The 22994-nt window shown below is 39.2% G+C and overlaps 1 protein-coding gene across 1 annotated transcript in view; it reads left to right on the top strand.

The window, feature by feature from the left end:
- Positions 1-22994, top strand: part of Nav3 (neuron navigator 3) — a 528911-nt gene that overhangs the window by 432301 nt on the left and 73616 nt on the right. Inside the window, exons 13-18 of the mRNA XM_032912252.1 lie at positions 11907-12039; positions 12792-13062; positions 14102-14807; positions 16655-17143; positions 20894-20935; positions 22598-22758. Of these exons, the coding sequence (XP_032768143.1) occupies positions 11907-12039; positions 12792-13062; positions 14102-14807; positions 16655-17143; positions 20894-20935; positions 22598-22758 (1802 nt within the window). The remainder of the gene's footprint in view (positions 1-11906; positions 12040-12791; positions 13063-14101; positions 14808-16654; positions 17144-20893; positions 20936-22597; positions 22759-22994) is intronic.

Here is a 22994-nt window from a genome sequence, read left to right as displayed (position 1 = left end):
AAACAAAAATCTTAAAACTCAATACTCAGTGAACATTTTTGGTAGAAATTAAAAGTAAGGTTGCCCCAGTAGGCAGTATTTTGATTATGACCCAAATAGGTTAAGAGTATATTCAGAGAAATAAGTAATCAACATATTCCTTTATACCATTAATAGAAAATTAAAATTAAGGTGACTTTTGAGTGCCTGAGGTTAAAATATCCATTCTTTGTTAAATCAATATCTCTTTACTGTACATGCTAAGGTAGGGCAGTTGGCATTGCAGTCTGAACAGCCGAGGAGCTGACCAAGGACCTGCTGTGTGAAGTGTGGCTATGCTCAATACAGGAGCATACTGAAAAGGGACCTGCCAGTCACCAGGATTACTGTGCTAACCTTACCTTCTAGAACATGTTTCCTATCTTTGAAATGATTATAACAATCACTCAGTTAATATTTCAGAAGTCTCCATCATACAATAAACACAGTACATTTATTTTTAAGCAGATTTGCCTTCAAATATTTACTGGGAGTGATTGTGGGCCAGAATCTTTTCTAAAAAGTAGAAAGTAGCCCCCAGTCAATCAATTTAATATTCTAATAGGCAGGTGAGACAGAATCTGCCTGGAGGTTAACTGGTTACATTTTAATCTATAGGCTGTATAATTTTTGTATTACTGTTACATATTTCTGAATTTCAACGTGCATATGAAGCCCACCAACAGAGAAATCCCTTTACTACTAACCACTGGATATCACTAAATTATCAAAGAAATAGGTTCATGGAACACATAGCCTTTTAAATCTGCTTTCATGTACATACACACACACACACACACACACACACACACACACACACACAATAGATTTTCAACTGATCTATGTCACTGGACGTATCAATGCTTTATTCCTTTAAACTGTGAAGAAAAAGACTGTTGAGACGAATATTTTCTAAATAAACTTTTGTTCACAAGTCCAGTGTTTTATTTAAGATGGATTGGTAGCTCCCACCAATAGCCTAAATAATCATGTACACTTAAAACATTTAAGGACAACACTGAAACAATCTCAAAATATTACATTAGCATATTATCACCATTAGCATATTTTTTGTTGGGTTAATTAACTCAACTCTGACTCTAGGCACATCTGGATCAAACCACACCGTTTAGTATGTGAGAAAACGGATGAGTTACTTAGTCCATTTGTGTCTCACTCTCCTTGTCTATGCAATACAGAAATGATCTTACATCCATTGCTGCTGGCTTGTTGCAGGAAGTAGTTACTAGAAAGCATAAAGAAGAGTATCTGGTCCCTGGTGAGGACTTTAAACACACTATTGGACTGTTAGCTATCTCCTTTAAATATTGATAAAATTAAAATTCTTCATATTCTTTGGAAAGGTTTGACATTTTCCCTGTACATTATTTATCATGATTTTTTCAGATATTTATCATTATTAGTTATTTGTTTGACCTCCATGGAGTAATAACTTTAACTGCCATCCGTAAAGTATGTTTTTTTGCATTTTACTCTCAGATCACACTTGCAATGAGAAAGATCCTTTCATAAAGCACAGTTGTTATCTTTATGAACCTCAGCAGATTGTGATTTGAAAGCCTCTTCTAAAGAATGGAGCTTCATATTTCCAGTGGACTCTTCTACTTACCAAGCTGAGATGATTTGGAATTTAATTTATAATTTGAAATAAAATCCTAATTTCATATTTTTCATGCCAAAGAATTTCTTGACACTTGCTCAATAATTAACCAGCCTTTTAAATATTTATTCTCCCGTTCCCAGTGTGATTTGCTGTGTGTTCATTCTTTAACCTTCTTCCTGGTCTTAAGGATGATGGCAACACTGTTGTTATGACTGGGTATTTCTGCTATCATTGTTATAAATGAAAGGCTTTCAACTTGGTCTCATATTGGCCTGTTAAGTATATCAGAGTGGCCATATGGAAAGGAAATGTTAAACTTCTTGTATTCACAGTAGACATAAGTGGAGATACACGCAGAAATAAAACAGGGAATTTTTAAAAAAAAATCAGACTTTCACTCTGGAGCGCCAAAAAAAGAAACCAGTGAACTTGCCAAAATTATGACATACAAAACCAAGGTTGCATTTGATATTCAAGTTACAACAACAACAACAAAAACAATAAAATAAAACATGTACATTTAAACTTTGCAATGACTGCCATGATATAACACAACTTATTTTTCCAAAGCTCTGTGATTCAAGGAATTAATCATTACTGCATGGAGAGATTAAAGAGAGCAAAAATATATTGAAACTTCCTTGTTTGTGAATTGAGAGAAGATATCAGTATTTCCCAATACATTTTTGTATTTAATAAAACGCAGATCAAGTAAACAGAAGCTTCTCCATAGATGTTTAGAAGCTGCTTCTGAAATCACGTGCAGATGTAAGGACAAATATAGCTGTAACAGTTTTGTAAGAGATGCAGGAATCTGGTGGACTTACATGATCTGTGTTTTAAGACTTACTGTGAAGCTTTTTTATATTTATATTTCCTTATTTACATTTCAACCTTGGCAGGACCAAGGGCTTCCCCTTCCACTGGTGCCCAGCAAGGCTATCCTCGGCTATATAGGCAGCTGGAGTCCTGGGTTAGTCTATGTACAGTCTTTCGGTACAGTCTTTAGTCCCTAGAAGCCATGGTTGGTTGGCATTGTTGTTCTTATGGTTGTAAGCCCCTTCAGCTCTCTCAGTCCTTTCTCCAATTCCTCCAACGGGGGTCCCATTCTCAGTTCAGTGGTTTGCAGCTAGTGTTTGCTTCTGTATTTGACATGCTCTGTCTGTGTCTCTCAGGAGAGATCTATATCTTGTTCCTGTCAGCATGCACTTCTTAGCTTTATCAATCTTTGTTTTGATGACTATATATATATATATATATATATATATATATATATATATGGACCATATGTAGGGCAGGCTCTGAGTGGTTGTTCCTTCAGTCTCTGCTCTAAACTTGGCCTCCATATCCTCTCCTATGGATATTTTTGTTCCCCTTTTTAAGAAGGAGTGAAACATCCACATTTTGGTCATCCTTCTTTTTGAGCTTCATGTGGTCTGTGGATTGTATCTTGGGTAATTCGAGCTTTTGGGCTACTATCCACTAATAAATGAGTGCATACCATTTGTGTTTTTCTGTGATTGGGTTACCTCACCCAGGATAATATTTTCTAGTTCAATCCATTTGCCTATTAATTTCATGAAGTCATTGTTTTTGATCGCTGAGTAGCACTCCATTGTGTAGATGTACCACATTTTCTGAATCCATTCCTCTGTTGAAGGGCATCTGGGTTCTTTCCAGCTTCTGGCTATTATAAATAAGGCTGCTGTGAACATAGTGGAACATGTGTCTTTGTTGTATGTTGGAGCATCTTTTGGCTATATGCCGAAGAGAGGTATAGCTGGTTCCTCAGGTAGTGTAATGTCCAATTATATGAGGAACCTCAAAACTGATTTCCAGAATGGTTGTACCAGTCTGCAATCCCACCAACAATGGAGAAGTGTTCCTCTTTATCCACACCCTTGTCAGCATCTGCATTACAACAGGGTGGTGATATCGTCCTCAATGCCCATAGAAATTAATGCAATAGGAAACCTTGAAATAAACCAACATGCATACAGTCACTTGTTTGTTATCATAAATATGCCAAGGAAACCAAATTCAAAAAACTGTGAAGATCATAAACCTATACACTAAACAAATAACTTGATCTATACATTATGTTGTATACAAGTATGAAATTTGGCATTCTACCTAATTTAAAGGTATAAGAAACAAAATTCATAAAAATGGATGGAAGAAATCTGCAGTCTGGATCAGGATTGGTTTTTTTTGTGTGTTCAAAACTCATGATAGCATTTACTTTTTTATTAACTTGAATATTTCTTATATACATTTCGAGTGTTATTCCCTTTCCCGGTTTCTGGGCAAACATCCCCCTAATCCCTCACCCTCCCCTTCTTTACGTGTGTTCCCCTCCCCATCCTCCCCCCATTGCCGCCCTCTCCCCAACAATCTAGTTCACTGGGGGTTCAGTCTTAGCAGGACCCAGGTCTTCCCTTCCACTGGTGATCTTACTAGGATATTCATTGCTACCTATGAGGTCAGAGTCCAGGGTCAGTCCATGTATAGTCTTTAGGTAGTGGCTTAGTCCCTGGAAGCTCTGGTTGCTTGGCATTGTTGTACATATGGGGTCTCGAGCCCTTCAAGCTCTTCCAGTTCTTTTCTCTGATTCCTTCACCGGGGTCCTATTCTCAGTTCAGTGGTTTGCTGCTGGCATTCGCCTCTGTATTTGCTGTATTCTGGCTGTGTCTCTCAGGAGCGATCTACATCCGGCTCCTGTCAGCCTTCACTTCTTTGCTTCATCCATCTTGTCTAATTGGATGGCTGTGTATGCATGGGCCACATGTGGGGCAGGCTCTGAATGGGTGTTCCTTCTGTGTCTGTTTTAATTTTTGCCTCTCTATTCCCTGCCAAGGGTATTCTTATTCCCCTTTTAAAGAAGGAGTGAAGCATTCACATTTTGATCATCCGTCTTGAGTTTCATTTGTTCTAGGCATTGTTTTAATAGGAAGAATATTATGAACTATTCACAGTTAATCATTTCATGTTATCAAAATTACAAACCTCAATTGTGCAACAGTAAGGCCATGGAATCCCTGCAATAGTTGTTCCTTAAGCTAAGATTACAAAATTGGGACTAGGTGCTGGCTCAGTTTTTGATTACCTGCAGTGAGAATTCAGATCTCCCACTCTCACATGATATTTGGGCTTGGTGTTTAACTTCTGAAACCCCAGCACTGGAGGAAGAAAATAGTTCTCAGGGTCTTGCTGGCCAGATAGGCTTGATGTTTGTGAGCCCCATGTTCAGTAAGAAATCCTACCTAATAATGTGGATGGGCATGGTCCTGGTGGCCTCTCAGTCCATTAGGGAGATCTCTGTGAGATCAAGCAGCCTGATCTACATGGTGATTGGCAGTCCAGCCAGAGCTACATAGTGAGATCCTGTCTCAAATGGAAATAAAAATTAAAAATAAGAGGTAGAAACAATTAATATGGTATCCTAACTTTAATTTCTGGCTTATACATGAACCCCAAAAGGTGAGAACCTCTACACCAGTTTACACACATCATACACACACACACACACACACACACACACACACACACACACACACACACACACACACACACACGAGGAAAGAGACATGAATAGAGACAAACAGAGACATAAAGAGACAAATAGAGAATGGAAAATTATATACAGTCGATGGGAAAGAGTTTGTAGTTTTTCTTCCATTCTCACACAGGACTGCTTTCTGATTTAGTGATCCAAAGACTATGTTCATGCAAAAACTTGTACATGAATGTTATCAATAATTATATTTATAGTGCTTCAAGACAAATCATACAATGTGTAAATAAAAACTATGTGAGTAGAAATCCCATCGTTTATGAAATTGTCATAGATTGTGAAGGTAGAATTGAGCAGAACTATAGATGTGCAATTTGTTAGAAATAGAAGTGCCTTTTTTGTAGAATACAGTTAAGGACACTTAGTAGATCTTAATGCAATTAAAAATGAAAGGGTGGAAAAATATTTGATGAGATTTGAGACCTACTACTCAGAGCTAATTATGCCGATAATTCTTTCATTAAAAACTATTTTCTATTAAGTTCTTTTAAACTTAATTAAATGTGTGACAATCAACAGAATTAATTGCATCGTTGCTATGGAGAATTCTGTTATCTACAAAATCAATGTAGGAAGTCAAAAGTCATGGAATTTTAAGATTAGAAAAATAACTCCATTATCTTTCAAAAGGATTATTTTAAGTTTGCTCTAAAAAGAACTGCGCTGAACAAAATTTTGCTCAAAACTTTTGGAGCAGAAGAGGTGTCTCAGAGGTTAAGGGCACTTGGTGCTCTTTTAGAGGGTCCAGGTTCAGTTCCCAATACCCAGAAAGCAGTTCTCAGTCTTCCGCAATTTCAGTCGTAAAACTCAGATACACATTTCTGGCTATTTGTTGCAACACACACACACACACACACACACACACACACACACAGTGATATCAAAACACTTATACACATAAAACAACACTGAGCCTTTTATTTATTATTGAACTTAATCCAGTTTAAAGTCACCCAGTGGAAGCAGGGTTTTCAAAAGCAAGGCTTCATTTAGCAATATAACATAGTCAATAACAGACACTATATTATCTATTTGATCTATAAAGATAAATAAAGCACACTTCGTTATTCATAGTATGAGAAGGAAGATTGAAAGCACACATTAAAAATAAGGTTTCATCACGATGAAGATGCAGCCGTTGCCTGGTTTGCATTGTATCTCACCTGCTCTCTACTGCCATGGTCACATCCTGAAGATACCAACCCTTCAGAGGTTGACCGAATACCCCACCATCTGTTTTATACTACTAACTTTTGTCACTACTCTAACTAGTTTCTATGGGATCCTTTTATCACAGTTGCTATTACCAGTAAACAGTGTGTTGTTTGAGGAGCGTACTTTATATATCTCAGCAAGAATTCATACTTAGCAATATTTTTGAAATAAGCATTGAATAGAAAGGGAGAATGTATAGCCAAAGATTGGCCAGCCATGGTGCTTGCTACAAGGATGGCTTTATGTTATTAAAGACAAATTTACTGATAATGAAGCTTCATATTTGATCAAGGATTGGCAAACACTGCTGTCTTATGGTTTCCATTACAATGAAGAGACGCCATGACCCAGGCAACTCTTATAAGGAACAATATCTAATAGGGGCTGGCTTACAGATTCAGAGGATAAGTCCACAATCATCATAGAAAGCATGGCAGCATGCAGGCACAATTGGTGCTGGAGTTCTGCATTTTGATCCAAAGGCAGGCAGAATGATCCTGACTTTGAGGCAGCTAGGAGAAAGGTCCCAAAGCCCACCCTCAAAGTGATAATCTTTCTCCAACAAGGCTACACCTCCTAATAGTACCACCCACTGAGCCAAGCATCAAACCACCACAAATGCCAATGATCTAAGGGAAGAAATTTTGGAGAAAAAAATAACATGAACTACATAGAGTGGGTTTTGACAGGACTCTCTTGAGTCACAATAGCAAAGATTCTAAAGAAAGCTAAAACCCCAGATCTCGTAGTCAGGAAAGAACTGTAGGTCAGCTAATGACTGAGGTTTCAAAACCCTAGCCTTGATTCCATGGTTATGGAAGGGTTATCCATTGCCAAGAAAGATACCTTAAAATGAGTTAACATAGTGGAGGGCAGGATAGTGAGCAAGTCAAAGTTCTCAAGAATAGACAAATAACATCAGATTTAGAAGAGTCAGGTGACAATGACAGAGAATACAATGCTGGTCCTGAGCACCTTTCAGGAAAGGACAGGAAAGAACACAGAAGAGGGGGCGGTGTTCAAGGGAGATACAATGCTAATAAAATTGAATGCATTCAATAACCTGTCAACTACCTGTGAGAGTATTCAAATCCCAGCAGGACTCCTATGTCCATTTCAGTCCTGTGATATCAAGCTTGATTTGAATTTAGCTTTCATATCCCTTCTATTTGTTCGATGACTTCCTTTCAGTTTTCAAGGAGAGATTGAAACTTTGTGGTATTGTTGGAATACCATTTTTGTAAGTCTGACCTAAGGCAATTGTGTTATATTGGGACATTTAAAGGAGTATCTGATTCCTGTGGTCACAGCAGCTGAAGTGTTTTTAACATGGTATTTGAAGCCAGGATTTGCATTTCAGGGCTGAGAAGGAGGTAACTTAGCAGGCAAAGGTTCTTGCCAGAAACCCTTAAGACATGCATACTGCCACCCCATCTAAGGAACTCAGAGAGCGGAACCCCCTCCCACTACTTGTTTTCTGACTGTTACTGGAAATTTTGGGTGGTCCTTCCATGGTCATCATTTGATACCACAAAATTCAGATACCTTCTTGGGGTTCTCAGTCTCCTTAATAAGAAAAGTATGAGCAGTCTCAAACAAAAGCCCAAGGAAAAGATTTTTAATAGAGTTTAAAAGAAACTTGCCAGGGCCGCCAAGCTCCAAATCTTGGAAGCTGCTTGGTGGAGAACGGAAAAGAGAATGAAAATATGCCATGCCATCAAATGTAGGAAGCATGGAGGTCAGCCTTGTGGCAGCAGGGGAAGCATGACAGGAAGTGGAACTTTATGAAAGAGTACAGAAGCCTAAATTGCTCCGGAGAGCAGACTAAGCTTTAGGAGCACCTGGATGAACAAGATATAAAACAATAAATGAGCCTTTTGAGTTAGTATTTATAAGGCAAATGGGCCCAGCAGAGCCTCCAGGTGGACTGTAGGGACTGCACCAGGGAGAGGGAATTCTAGGAAGAGAGAGTGCAGTGTATCATTAAATGGGGGAATTGTTTTATCTATTTAGCATAGCTTATTACATTGCTAATAGTGTTCTCACCTTTGGAGCAACATCTTGGCCAGGTGATAGACACACAATTGGATCTATCTTTTATGTTTTGTGTAGCTTGGAATGTTAGATTTTTATTTAGGCCAGAGAAATAGTTTTTCCTAATGAGCCCACATAAAGCCCTGATAACGGATATTGTAACTCGAACTCCAAATATGCACCATGGCATATGCATGCACACATGCATGCACATGTGCGCACACACACATGCATGCACACACATACTCAAATACATACACACGAACCAAATACATAAATATGAATGTCTCTTGCATGCCAACCCCTTGTTAAATACAATTTAGCACTTTAAGTGTTTACCTTATCTACTTATTTTCTTGATATAATATGTGCTTCTTAAGGAACTTCAGGTTGAGCTTTTAAGTTGGTATACTGGTATTCAAAGCGTATATACAATTTTAATAGCATATAATCACATATTAAACATGTAAAGTAAAAATACTAAAAGAGATAAGTAAGCTATAAAGTATATTTTAAAACTGGTAACTGTATTGACTAAGGTCTGTAAGACTGGAAGTGAGTCTTAACTACTGGGAGTCCTCCCCAAGTGAGACACGAGCACGGAGTTCGATGCAAACACAAGAGGTTTCTTTTCTGGCACGTTGGGGTCACCCTTCAACCAGCCCCTCAGATGGCTATAACAAGCAGTTTTATACACTTTAGGAGTATAAGTTATATCAGCAAGGTTATAGCTTAAACTTACTGGTTAAGCACATTGACCTTTGAATCTATTGGCTAGATACATGGGCAGATTAAGACATGCATTCAAACTCTAGCTGGGACCGGGGGGTCAGGTGACCATCAGTCAGTACATTCTGTGGTTTTTCAAGAATATTCCTGCTCTTCCCGAGAACTGTGGGTGGAGAATGGAACCTGGGCTAGCCTTGCCCCGAGGTGGCTGGGTGTAAGGTCGGTGAAAGCCCCTAGAGTCCTCCAGGTCTTAACTGTAAATTACATGATTTAGTTCTGCTAATTCTTGGATCTAAAACATGTTAGAAGGCTTTCTGAATTGGGAGATGATGGGTAGTATAAGTATAGGCCCTCCCTCTTCTGGCTCTTAGGAAAGCATGCATCAAAATTATGCTACCTCTGGGAGGTAATGCTTAGGACTTGAAAATCAACCAATGTTTATAGAGAAAAGCTGAGAGCTAAGAGAGTGCTCCATTCTGCTGACTCGCTTACTAAAGATGGGCTTTTTTTTCTCCCTTTTGGTATAGACAGTAGACAAGACCTACCTTGGCAGGACAGTTTTCTGCAAGGGAGTTTAGACATGAGAGGTGTTTGCTGATGCTGTAACTAATAACGTGGAGAGTTACAAAGCAATAGATAGTGAGCATTTGGCACTCATGAAAGTCAGATATTTCTCTCATGGTATAAAATATACTTTGTCCACATTAGGATACAATTGTCATTGATAATATTCTGATGTATAAAGATCTCAGGTAGTATTGTATTATGTTGGTAATTTCTGTTTTCTCCTTAATGATTCCTTTTATGTCACATGTACTTAAGTAGGTCATTATTATTTGCAGCATAGGATGGGGCTTCTATGCTTTGTTCATTTTGTCCCCTTTATGTTTCATTCCTGCTTTCATAATAAGTGCTTGAACGATATTGTCAGTGTTTGAATCATTTGGGGGATGTGTTTAAAGCCAAGCGTTCATTTCATGAGACTTACATTTGGTTTATGTATAGGACGTATACCTATGGTGCATGAATTTATTTATCAAAGCACGGGTGAGTAGCAATGTATCAGTAGACTGGGACTTAGTCTGCAACTGTGCAGACAATGGTATCCCTCGTACACACTGAAATCCCTACTCCCTTTCAAGTTACCTAGATATCCTGAAGTTTTTATGAGCCATCACATCAAACACATTGAGTAAATAACAACGGGTCCACGCTGGGCAAGCACTTTGTTATTAATATAGCCTATTTTATTCTTGTTTCCATAGCAACACATGTATGTTAAGGAGACCAGATCTTCCCTTTATCCCTCTAGTAGATTTCTTTATGCATCCCACGAGATGTGCTTTGTGTAGGAAGCTAGACCATAAGACAGAAGAAACTTTTGCTGGTTACAGCAGGGCACTGTAGTGGACAGATGTGATTTTTTAAAAAAATATTTATTTTTTATGTTCATAAATAATTTTGACTTCCTGTATGCATGCCTGCATACCACATGTGTAACTGGACCCACAGAAGCCAGAAGAGGGTATCAGATCCCCCTGATTTGCAGATGGCTTTAAGCTATCTTGTAGGTACTGGGAACTGAGCCTAGGTCCTCTCCAAAAGCAGTGAGTCCTTTTAACAGCCGAGACAGCTCTCTAGGCCCCAAATGTGACTTTTTGATCACTCACTCAGAAGCGGCAAAGTTCTGAAGTTGTGTGGCAAAGGCCAAAACCAGGAAGGCCAGATAGGAGGCTATCTTGTGTTGTTTAGAATTATGTTAAGATGGATAAGATGAATGGGTGAATTTTGATATTTTAAACATGGATGAATGGGTGTAATTTTAAGATGGGAACAGCGAGGAATGATTTTCAGATGCCTGGCTAAAGCAAATATTTTTTGACCATGGGATTGCTTCTGAACTACTTTATGATTCCAGGTTGTGTTTGTGGAGAGGGGCTGAGAGACTCATGGGGCCTGTACTCTTCTCTTGGTGTTTTTATTCATGCTGCAAATGTACACTGGGAACCAGTGTCTTTTGGTTCTCCCTGAATACCTGTATGGCTGTTATTTAATAGACATTCCGTTCTTTTGTTTAATTAATCATTTTTATCCATTTACATTTCAAACGATACTCCTCTTCCTGGTTACCCCTCCATAGACTCCCATCCCAACCCCTTCACCCCCTCCCCTTTGCCTCTATGAGGATGCTCTTCCACCCACTCACCTACTCCTGCTTCACCTCTCTAGCATCTCCTTACACTAAGGTATCAAGCCTCCACAGGACCAAGGACCTCCTCTGCCATTGATGTCAGACAAGGCCATCAATTGGTACATGTGTATCTGGAGCCATGAGCCCCTCCATGTATAACCTTTGGTTGGTGGTTCATTCAGTTCTTGGGAGCTCTGGTGAGGTCTGGTTAGTTGATAGTGTTATTCTTTCTGTGGGGTTGCAATCCTCTTCTGCTCCTCGAGTCCTTTCCCCAGCCCTTCCATTGGGGTCCCCGGGCTCAGGCCAGTGGATGGCTGTGAGTACCTGCATCTGTATTAGTCAGGTGCTGGTAGGACCTCTCAGATGTTCAGTCCTCATAAATGTTTCCAAAACAGACTGTGAAAACCTTTTCACAACAGATGTGTTCTGCCTTTATAAGGTATGACAACACTGCGGAAATGTGGGGGTTCACATTGCTTGCCCAGGGGCTGACGCATTGCTACTTCCTGTCTTACCTGCAGCTGGGATGACAGCAGCTCCGTGAGCAGTGGTCTCAGTGACACACTTGATAACATTAGCACAGACGACCTCAATACCACATCTTCCATCAGCTCCTACTCCAACATCACCGTCCCCTCCAGGAAGAACACTCAGGTGAGAGCTGTCCTCTCTCTTTCCACTGATTCTGTCTAGTTCTTCCTCCATTTCTTTCTTTCTTTAGTATTTTATCAGGCTCAGGCTCAACTCTTTAATCTGAAGTATTTGCTAAGTCAAATAAGCAGATATAACAAAGGCTCACCAACATGGACATCTGCAGTGTGTTTATTTTAGACTTCCTGGAGTTACACCCTTCAGAACTATGGAGTGCCCACCCCAGCCTCTTCTGAAAATCATAAGCAGCTTAGGTGGATTTGCTGATGTCTAACCCAGAAAGACCCACCTTGACATGTCCCTTCCCTCGAATACTGACTTTTTTAAAAAATGAAATTTAAAAACAGTGTAACATTGAATTCTTCTCAGTTCATTTTATAGTGATCTAAAGAAAAACAAATCGCTAGGCTCCCTGGTGACTTGTAAGTCAAGAAAGAGCATTGAATCTATCCTATCCTAGCTTGGCTTTTCTTGTCAACATTTGTCATAGAAGAACCCCTTCCTTTGTGGAGTTTAATTAGGCTTTTCTGAACATTATTAATCCTGACGTTCTCTAATATCTGCAAAGGGGAATTCTATGGCTCAAACTGACAAAGCCTAAGTGAGTCCATAGTTAAAAATAGAATCGTCCTCCGGCATTCTTCTGAAGTATAAATCACTACTTCATGCCTTTTCCTCCTAGTGATCTAAAAGGACGTTTTCGGCTCCTGGTTCACACTTTGTAGCTTTTCTTTCACGCGAGTTTTTCTTTGCAGCTGAAAACAGACGCAGAGAAGCGTTCGACCACAGATGAGACCTGGGATAGTCCGGAGGAGCTGAAGAAAACCGAGGAGGATTTGGACAGCCACGTCGATGGAGGCGCCAAGTGGAAGGGTGTTGCTTCTGGACTTGCTGAAGACTCAGAGAAGACGGGGCAGAAAGCCGGCCTATCCGTGGCTCAGACAGGCTCCTGGAGGAGAGGCATGTCTGCCCAGGGAGGAACACCAGCAAGGCAGAAAACCAGCACAAGCGCACTCAAGACCCCTGGTAGGCTTGTCACTTGGGACCTTCTCTGCCGGAGAGTTTTAACCTGTGGTCCAGTTTGACATCTGTGTTCACGTGTATTAGATCTCCCTTTAATAACCAGATTCTTCTTCTTTTTTTTTTTCTTTTCTTTTTTTCGGAGCTGGGGACCAAACCCAGGTCCTTGCGCTTGCTAGGCAAGCACTCTACCACTGAGCCAAATCCCCAACCCAACCAGGTTCTTCTTGATTGTATTTTATAATCTACACACTTTGTCATATAGGCCTACAGGAGTAAGACAATCTGAGAGTCCTGTAGGGATTATACTCGTAGCATGGGGTTGCTGGGTTGCTGTGTGCTCTATTTCAGTCTGTTCTACTTTAGATCATGTACAGGTAAAGTATTGGTTCTGGAAGAATAGTAACTCATTCTCCTGACTTGTTAATGAATATGTTTCAATATTGGTTGTGTGAATCCCCAGTACCTTTTACCACAAACCCGAGAGTTGAAAGCAGTCACATGAACTGGAGAGTTACACTGCTCAACAGTGCAGATTCTGGTTGTGAACTCGGCTTTCTGAAAGGAAAGAGTGTAAGAATTCTGCTCAACTGCGCCACCTGTCTTTTAGGACTCTCCCTGTATTTTATAAATAGTGTCCTCTCAAGTGTGTTATCCTGGGGTGCTTTGGATAAAAGTCATGATAAAGGTAACTGAGGTTAACTTTTTGTTGAGTACTTAACTAGAGAGGAGAAAGGGTCATCCTTCTGAAGCAACATTGTCATAAGATACAGGACATAAACAAATAAGGAAGCCACATGTTTTCACTCTATTGTCCCAAGTTCATCACAGCGCCTCTGACAGCCATGATTTTTTTTTTCCTAGATTTGCAATCAGTCTCCTCATTATATTAGAGTACATTCCTCTTTAGACCTGAAACAAGAAATACTTCAGGACCAAAGTGATAGAAAGAGCTAAAGAGCATTCACATTTTACATTTGGTTTTGGAGGTGTTCTGACGTCAAAATATTCAAATGAGCCTATCTGCCTGTTTCTCTTTAATTAGGGAAGACAGATGATGCCAAAGCTTCCGAGAAAGGGAAAACGCCTCTTAAAGGATCATCCTTGCAAAGGTCTCCTTCAGATGCAGGGAAAAGCAGCGGGGATGAAGGGAAAAAGCCACCCTCAGGCATTGGAAGATCCACAGCCAGCAGTTCGTTTGGATATAAGAAGCCAAGTGGTGTAGGGGCCTCTACCATGATTACCAGCAGCGGCGCCACCATAACAAGTGGCTCAGCGACACTGGGAAAAATCCCCAAATCCGCTGCCATTGGTGGGAAGTCCAACGCAGGAAGGAAAACCAGCCTGGATGGGTCCCAGAATCAAGAGGATGTCATGCACGTGAGCTCTAAGGCCACCCTTCAGTACCGCAGTTTGCCCCGCCCTTCTAAGTCCGGCACCAGCGGTATCCCTGGGAGAGGTGGTCACAGATCCAGCACCAGCAGCATTGATTCCAATGTCAGCAGCAAGTCAGCTGGGGCCACCACCTCTAAACTGAGAGAACCCACTAAGATCGGCTCAGGGCGCTCGAGTCCAGTCACTGTCAACCAAACTGACAAAGAAAAGGAGAAAGTAGCAGTGTCGGATTCAGACAGTGTTTCCTTGTCAGGTTCCCCCAAATCCAGCCCCACCTCTGCCAGTGCCTGCGGTACTCAAGGGCTCAGACAGCCAGGGTCCAAATATCCAGATATTGCCTCGCCTACATTTCGAAGGTAAGGGTATGTAAAGAGATGCTGGGAGGACGTAAAAGGTAGTATGTAACATGCATTTATTCTACATAAAGTTATTTTCAATATATTCTAAATATTCTAAGATTCTGTATCCTAGACTTGTCTAAAACATAGTGAATTCTACGGAGCTGGTCGCACCAGCTGATAGTGTAAATGGTGATGCTCATTTTGAGAATAGTTAGCATTTCAGTTATACAGACAGTGTGACACTAGAAATACAAACAGCATGTGTAACGGGCATGAGATCCCATGATGGGCTAGTCATAGAAATAAAGTGATAGCTTGTAAAATAATTCAGCGATTTTCACCCCTCCTTTCCATAATTAAAAAAAAAATCAAACGGCATAGATCTTTATGAATACCACATTTACTTCCAGTATATAATATCTTTCTGACTCTTAAGGAGTTGGCAATTATGAATATAGATGATATATTCTCTTAACAGTTTAGAGTGGACCAATTTATACAGCATAATATATATATATATATATATATATAGCATAGTAATAGCAACAACAGCAACACAAAAAGCTATCAGAGTATGATCTGATTGCAAAATTTGAAAACATTGAGATGTTTGACATAGGACAAGAACTCAGGAATGAGGTGACTTTTATAAGTCTTCATCAATGTCCTGCTTAGGAAATATACCTGATTCTAAATACCCTAAGTGTAGCAGAGGTCAGAAATTAGTGCATGAGTTAAGACAAATTGTTAAATAGCCCTGGCTCTGTTCTCTCATCTTCAAAATGATAAGAGTATAATTTATTGCCTATTACTTGTTAAAATATTTCAGGTTTGTTTCTATTCTCCTGCTTTACCCTAGAACTTTGATCTCTTAGGAAGAGTCTTGAAGAATTTACATTTAAGTAACCTTAGAAACAATAAGTAGCGGTCAAATTTGTCATTGGAAGTATTAATTGTGAACTATGATTTGAAGTGACCATTCTTGGAAAGAATAACTTATAACTTGTAGCAAGTGTAAAGTTTCCTTGCTTATGAGATAAACCAGGAGCGCCCTCCAGTGGCCCATTACCTATGAAACAATTTCTCATATTCGCCATAAAAAAAAATCTTCCACTGCAGGAAATATGGATTTCATTTTGCCATTTCTTCATATCATTTTATTTCCATATATGCATAAATTTGATTATGTCATCTGCTTCATTTACAAAACTAAAATGTTTTCTGAACTGAACTCCAGTATCTAACTTAGTACTAATGGTGTTTTAAACCACTGCTATAAATATATATTTGAATAGCTCTGGCAACTGGCAAATCCCTGTGGTCTTTCCACAGGAAGATACAAACAAATCCATAAGTTGTCAGCAATATCCAATATTTCCAGCCCAGCCACTCAGGCCTCTAGTTATTACCTTACTTATTTGAACCTTTCCTGAAATGTCCCCTTTAGATTTTTTGAACAATCTATTTTAATAAGAGGAAAATCCTTTCAAGCGTCATACACCGAATGCGTAGAAGTTGTTTCATTATAATGGTTCTGTCGATACGTAACACCGAAATGGCCAAAATAGCTGAGAGTCCTTTGATCACTAGAAGTGTAAAAAGTCAAGCACAATCATGTTTGACTTTTGCACACTTCCGCCCACCTTGCTTGCAGGCCAGTGCTTACTTAAGATAACATAAGATTTTTTTTTTTAGTAGTTCATTAATAAAAGGCCAGTCATAGAACCTTCAGGAACATAGAGGCTGGACGTGCTTGGTAGCTCGCTACTCCAAAGCACACTGGGCTCTGTGGACTGAAACCCTAAGAAACGTAGGTATGAGTCTCTTGGAACAACTGAAGTTGTTATTTGTTTTTCTTTTAGGTTGTTCGGTGCCAAGGCAGGTGGCAAATCTGCCTCCGCACCTAATACTGAGGGGGTGAAATCCTCCTCGGTAGTGCCCAGCCCTAGTACCTCTTTAGCCCGACAAGGCAGTCTGGAGTCACCGTCGTCCGGTACGGGAAGCATGGGCAGTGCTGGTGGGCTGAGCGGCAGCAGCAGCCCTCTCTTCAATAAACCCTCAGACCTAACTACAGATGTTATAAGCTTAAGTCACTCCTTGGCTTCCAGCCCAGCGTCGGTTCACTCTTTCACATCCGGTGGGCTTGTGTGGGCTGCCAATCTGAGCAGTTCCTCTGCCGGCAGCAAGGACACTCCAAGTTACCAGTCCATGACTAGTCTCCATACGAGCTCTGAGTCCATTGATCTGCCCCTCAGCCATCATGGCTCCCTGTCTGGACTGACCACAGGCACTCACGAGGTGCAGAGCCTGCTCATGAGAACGGGTAGTGTGAGATCTACTCTCTCAGAAAGGTGAGCTTTCCTGGAGGCATTGATGAGTCCTTAACCCCTTGTTCCTGCACTGCACCCTACTAAATTCCCTTGATCCCCACTGTGAATAAAACTATGCATTGACATAAATTTGAACTGAAGTTGATAGTTAATAATGATGAGAGCAGTCTTATTCTTCTCTCATTATCAAATTTGCAGTGGAATAGTCATTTAAGATAGGGTGATTGGATAATTTTCTTAATGCTAACATTGTTAGTCACGAGACAATTTGCATAATGTGTTACACAATGTATAAATATCAAGATTGTAAATATATAAAGTACGTCTTCACACAGTCAGTGGTATCTTCTCAAGACATTTTTAATGGTTGGCTTGAGATTCAAGACAACACAGCTCCTTGGGATGATTAAAACTTTGTTAACAACCAAGTTCAAATGGATTCTACGGTTATGCTCTGAGCAACATTTGAATTTAAAATATAAGTTAAGTCCCTTATTAAGGCATAGTCTATAATGCCCAAGTTGTCCACTCACCTATAATTTCCAAGGATTTTCTTCTGGATTCCCTTGCATTTCTGAAATTCAGAATTAGGAGTGAAATGCAGCCTTTAATAGTTCATCACCTCTGTGCACACTGAGAGTCAGCAAATGGCACTTTCTTTGCATAAAAGTGTTTGAGACCTAAATGAACCATCGATGCTCATATTTACTATGATGTAACTACAGAATGTATGTTTTCTCATCATAAAAAAAATCTGATCTGGGACAACTTGGCTTTACATACTAAAACCCATCTACTTCCCTTTTGGTTTGGTGAGAACACCCAATGTGAAATGAACAGATGCTGGTTCATCTATCAAAAGAACTAGACTTTCAATTGCGTCTCAGACTCTAGTTTCAGTAGTCACAAGACAAATACACATGATCACATATCATGTATAAAACTTATGACAAATAGATACAATTATTTAAGAAGCACTAACAGTCTTATTTGAATAATGCATCTTGGTCTTATAAACACATTATATGATGCATTAAAAATGAGTTGATATCTAAATCAAACAAACAGGCCATAGTTCATTATCCATAACCAACCTCCAAAATACAAATAATTTAAAATTTTTAAGCGTAAAAATACAAAGTTGATTACATATAGATTTAAGCCTGTTTCTTTTGCATTCAAAGACTAAATGTTAAGAAATATGGTCAAGTGCATAGTTTTAATCAAAAACATTGTCAAATCAAAACTACACGTTAAGATCAACAAGTTCTATATATAGCTGTTGGAATTCAGTTTTAATAAATTCTTCCAAATTTTAGTTCCAATTCTATAAAAATGTTTATTATAGAAACACAGCATTAACTATATAATTATTTACCGTTTTAAACAAATCATTTTTACAGTTGTAGAAATAGATTAATTTTAACTCAATATTAAAATAGTAAAATAAAGAGTTTGGAATATGCTTTAAGTGTACTAGTGAATATTAAATCATATAAATTGAATGTGAATATCTTAATAAGAATAACATATAAGACTGACAGTAACCAGTTCCTTTCAGCAAATGGTTACATTGAACATTTTTTATTATTATTTAAAACATGGTGTATACTCTTTTACCACCACCCCCCCGGAAGGAAACTTCAAAGTCTGTCTATATTTTAATCCTTAAGAGTTCATATGAGGACGTGTGTAGTCTATTTAAGAAAATCTTATGTGCATATCCTGACGTAACTGCTCAGTTCGTAACTAAATTGAAACTATAATAGTGTGTTAAAGTGTGATTTTTTTTAAATTAATTTGAGACATACATGGTAGATGTAAGCTGTTGAGTTCTCTTGTTATACCTTGATCTTCATATCTGAGAACTAATAGTTCACTGGGTTTTTATACTAATTCCCACTTTTGTATAAATTATTCTTCACTAAAATTTAAAAAGTAAGAATATGAATGAATACAAATGAGATAGTATTTTTTTCACATTTCCCTGCATATAAGGGTTAGCCATTGGTGGTTATATGACTATAACTGTCCCACGTTGTTTTATTTTATTCTACTTTACTGTGGCTGAAAAATATTTAAAATCATAGATGACCCTAAAATTTTCTGGTTTGTCCTTAAATGTGAAATGTGACAACTGTGTCACGTATTATAACTCCTGGTGATAGACAAACAGTGCATGGATTGACATCCCCACTGTCCTTGTTGTCCCTCCCTCCCTAGCCATTGCTGATATTGGAGTTGGCAGTTCTTGACCCTTTCCAGAAAGGTCAACAGAATATTGTCATGGATGTCTAAAGCAGTGGTTCTCAACCTTTGTAAGGCTGCGACCATTTAATACCGTTCCTCATCATGTGATGACCCGTAACTGTAAATTCTTTCTGTTGCTACTTGGTAACTATACTTTGGCTGCTGTTATGAATCACGATTTAAATATTTTGGAGGGTGGAGTTTTGCCGAAAGCGTTGCAACACCCAGGTTGAGAATCACTGGTCTAGATCTAGTCTAGGAAATGATTCTATGTTACTCAAATTTAAAGCAATTATTTCTCTCTGTTATTTCACTAAATTTCACTGTAACAAATAGACAAGTACTTTTTTTATACAACCATATTATCAAGTCATTGTTTCATACAACACTGGCAAAATAATAGTAACATCCTCACTTTCTGAAATATTTTAAAGAAATAATCTTTAAAATGGCTTTAGAGCACATAAATCCATAGCCCGATTAAATTCCTATTTAGAAATGTCTTATTTGTTTACTGTGACTTCTTCAGCATGTTTATTCCCACTCATTAGGAAATTTTATAATCACAATGTATGACCAGAACCAACCTTGTGTATTGGATGGAGTAGAAGAAAACATTTTAGCTTTGATATTCAGTGATTCAATTTTGAGTCGGTCTGTCTGCATTCATGTTACGTCATCCCCATTGTGCACACGCTGTGTGTTTAATTCTGATCATGTGATGTTCCAAACCAGCCAGCAACCGTTCTGTCCATCCACTTTCATTTTGTGCTTTGCTAATCTGCATGCTAGAGAGTAGAATGGACCTTCCCTGTCTCCTCCATTTTTCAGGGAGTCATTTTACACTTGCCTAGCACATCTTCCTAGCCCCATGTCTGACTGGCTGGGATTTAGTTAAAACTCTGACGATAAAGTATATAACCCTTTAATGCCCAATCAAAGACTTACGAGAGATGAAATAGCTTCACTTCATCAAAATATGTCAATGAATTATACTATAAACATTGTTTAAAGAAGAATACCTGTTATATATTAAATTACTTCTTGTATGTCCATGGGAACCAAACCTACCCGTACTGTTATTAGAAATAACTAGAAAAGAAAGATAAAAGAATTATTTGATTTTTCCCATCCTTTCTTGTTAGTGGGACTTGTCCCTCTAAGAGCAGGAGTCACGGCATCTCATTGATTGTCCTGCATATGAAATCACAGCAAAAGTTTAGTTACCTGCACAGGAAGGAGGGGTTACCACGGTATCCACAGGGAAGTTCTGTTAACATGACTTAAGATAGAATGTGTTTTCTAATTGTTTTGAATGTCACTAGGGTAGAAGGAAATTCCATATTTATCGCAGTGTCGAAGATCCTGTCACCTAGATGGCTTTTCCAGTCAGTTCTTCAGGATTCATGCATGCGTTAGCAGACAGTTATTTTGTATAGTTTGGAGGATGCATTTTGTTACATATATGATTTGGAAATTGTGTTTGCATTATGTCCTTAGGGATTTTCTTTGTTTTAACAGCATGCAGCTTGACAGAAATACACTACCCAAAAAGGGACTAAGGTATATATTTCTCTCAGCACAACTGCTGCCCTTTCTGTCGTTATGTACACTTTCTGTGCTGTCTCTTTTTCTTCCCACTTGTTTATTATGTAGCACCTGACACAGGAGATGAAATCACTTTTTATCTTGATGCTTTCTCCAGCTTCTAGAGTAGGTGACTGCTCCTTAGAAAGAGAGGCCACTGGGGATGGAGGTGATGACTTCAGTGGATCCCAGTAGGAATATCACAATTCATGAAGTACTAAGAGCTTGTCTGAGGCTTTGCTCATGATGGGAGCACCCAGTGGTAGGACACATGGATTCATTTCTCTTTATTAAGATAAATTAACTGGGGTTGGGGATTTAGCTCAGTGGTAGAGCGCTTGCCTAGGAAGCGCAAGGCCCTGGATTCGGTCCCCAGCTCCGAAAAAAAGAACCAAAAAAAAAAAAAAAGATAAATTAACTTCTCCAGGTTTTTCACCTTGGAGGTAGATGCTGATAAAATGTCAAAACTGAAACTGGGAAGGTAAAAATTGATGGTTAAGCAAACATGAAGACTGTGGTTCAAATCCCAGCACCCACATTAAAGAGCTTAGGGTAGCCACATGGCCTGAAACTCCAACATAGGCAATGGTGGGGACAGGAAAATCACAGGTTTGCCTTTTGCTCGAAAAGCTCTGGATTTGGAGAAATCATAGTGACACTCTTTCAAAGCAGTACAGCAGAGGTAATTGAGTATGATGCCCAATTTCTTCCTCTGATCTCCACATTCATGCAAGCACACAATGTGCACACACACACACACACACACACACACACACACACACTTATAGACATCCATACATGTTTTGAAACACAGAATTTTACATTTAAAACAAATGAAACTATGTAGTCGACACCTGTGATAAATAAGGATGAAAGGTTAAAGTATGCTACAAATGAAGTAAAAAATAATAATATCACCACAGGGCAGGTATGGCAGTTAAGGTGTTATTTTACAGATTGTATTTTATAAAAACTCAGCCCCAATATCTGCTTTCCATATCTGCTTTCATAAATTACCAAATCAGTTTAAATTTTAATTAATCTAATGCCATTCAGCATGTCCTAAATAGTTACTCAACTCAGAGCAAAATAAATTTAAAATTGAGTTCATGGCCATGAACTTACACATACTGTTCTCTGAGAAAAAGATGTAGAGAAAACAGCTAACAGGGACAGTGTTATAAGCATGACAAGTTTAACCAAAGAACTGAAAGAAAACTCCAGCTATCACTGTGTGTGCCTTTTCCTATGGTGTTCTGTGACGTCACTGTGTCTTCCTTGGCTTCTGCCCTACCCCGGTCCGCCATGTTAACGCGGTGTTCTCACCTCATGTCCTTCCAAACACAGTGCTTGGGGGGTCCTTCTCCTTTAACTTGGCTGCCTGCTCGTTGCTTGTGACTTTCAAGTCCATATCTCACAGAAGCATCATTTTCTTCTCAAATGCCGCTATTCATTTTCCCCATGGGATCAAGCAGACGGTGCCAGATCATCTGGAGGAACTGAGCAATCGTAATTAGCTCCAATCTGTTTGTGATTGCGGCTCGGTCTGAGCAGTAAGCTCCTCCGATTGTTTTCTTGTCCCGGTATTGCCTTGTCCTTGTCGACGTGCTGAAGTGTCTCAGCTGTGCTGTTTTGCAGATACACCCCATCATCTCGGCAGGCCAACCAGGAAGAAGGCAAAGAGTGGCTACGTTCACATTCCACTGGCGGGCTGCAGGATACTGGCAGCCAGTCCCCCTTGGTGTCTCCTTCTGCCATGTCATCTTCAGCCACCGGAAAATACCACTTTTCCAACTTGGGTAAAATATTCTAAGTTGTCAATTCTGTTCTGCCCCTTTCACAACTTACTATCACGGGGATATTGCTGTAATCGAGAAAAAAAAGTCTCAGCATGGCGCCTACTGGACGCAGAATAATTTCCAAATAGTGTATCACTTATTTTCATAATGCATGTTTAATTTCAATAGTTGTAACTAATATAATTATTATTGTTTTGTGACTAAAGCTGAGCTATACAGAGGACCAATGTAAGTAT

The sequence above is a fragment of the Rattus rattus genome, chromosome 1, assembly GCF_011064425.1.
Source record: "Rattus rattus isolate New Zealand chromosome 1, Rrattus_CSIRO_v1, whole genome shotgun sequence".
Taxonomy (NCBI): Eukaryota; Metazoa; Chordata; class Mammalia; order Rodentia; family Muridae; genus Rattus; species Rattus rattus.
Note: the sequence above shows the minus strand (reverse complement) of the source record. Positions and strands in the feature narration are given on the sequence as shown.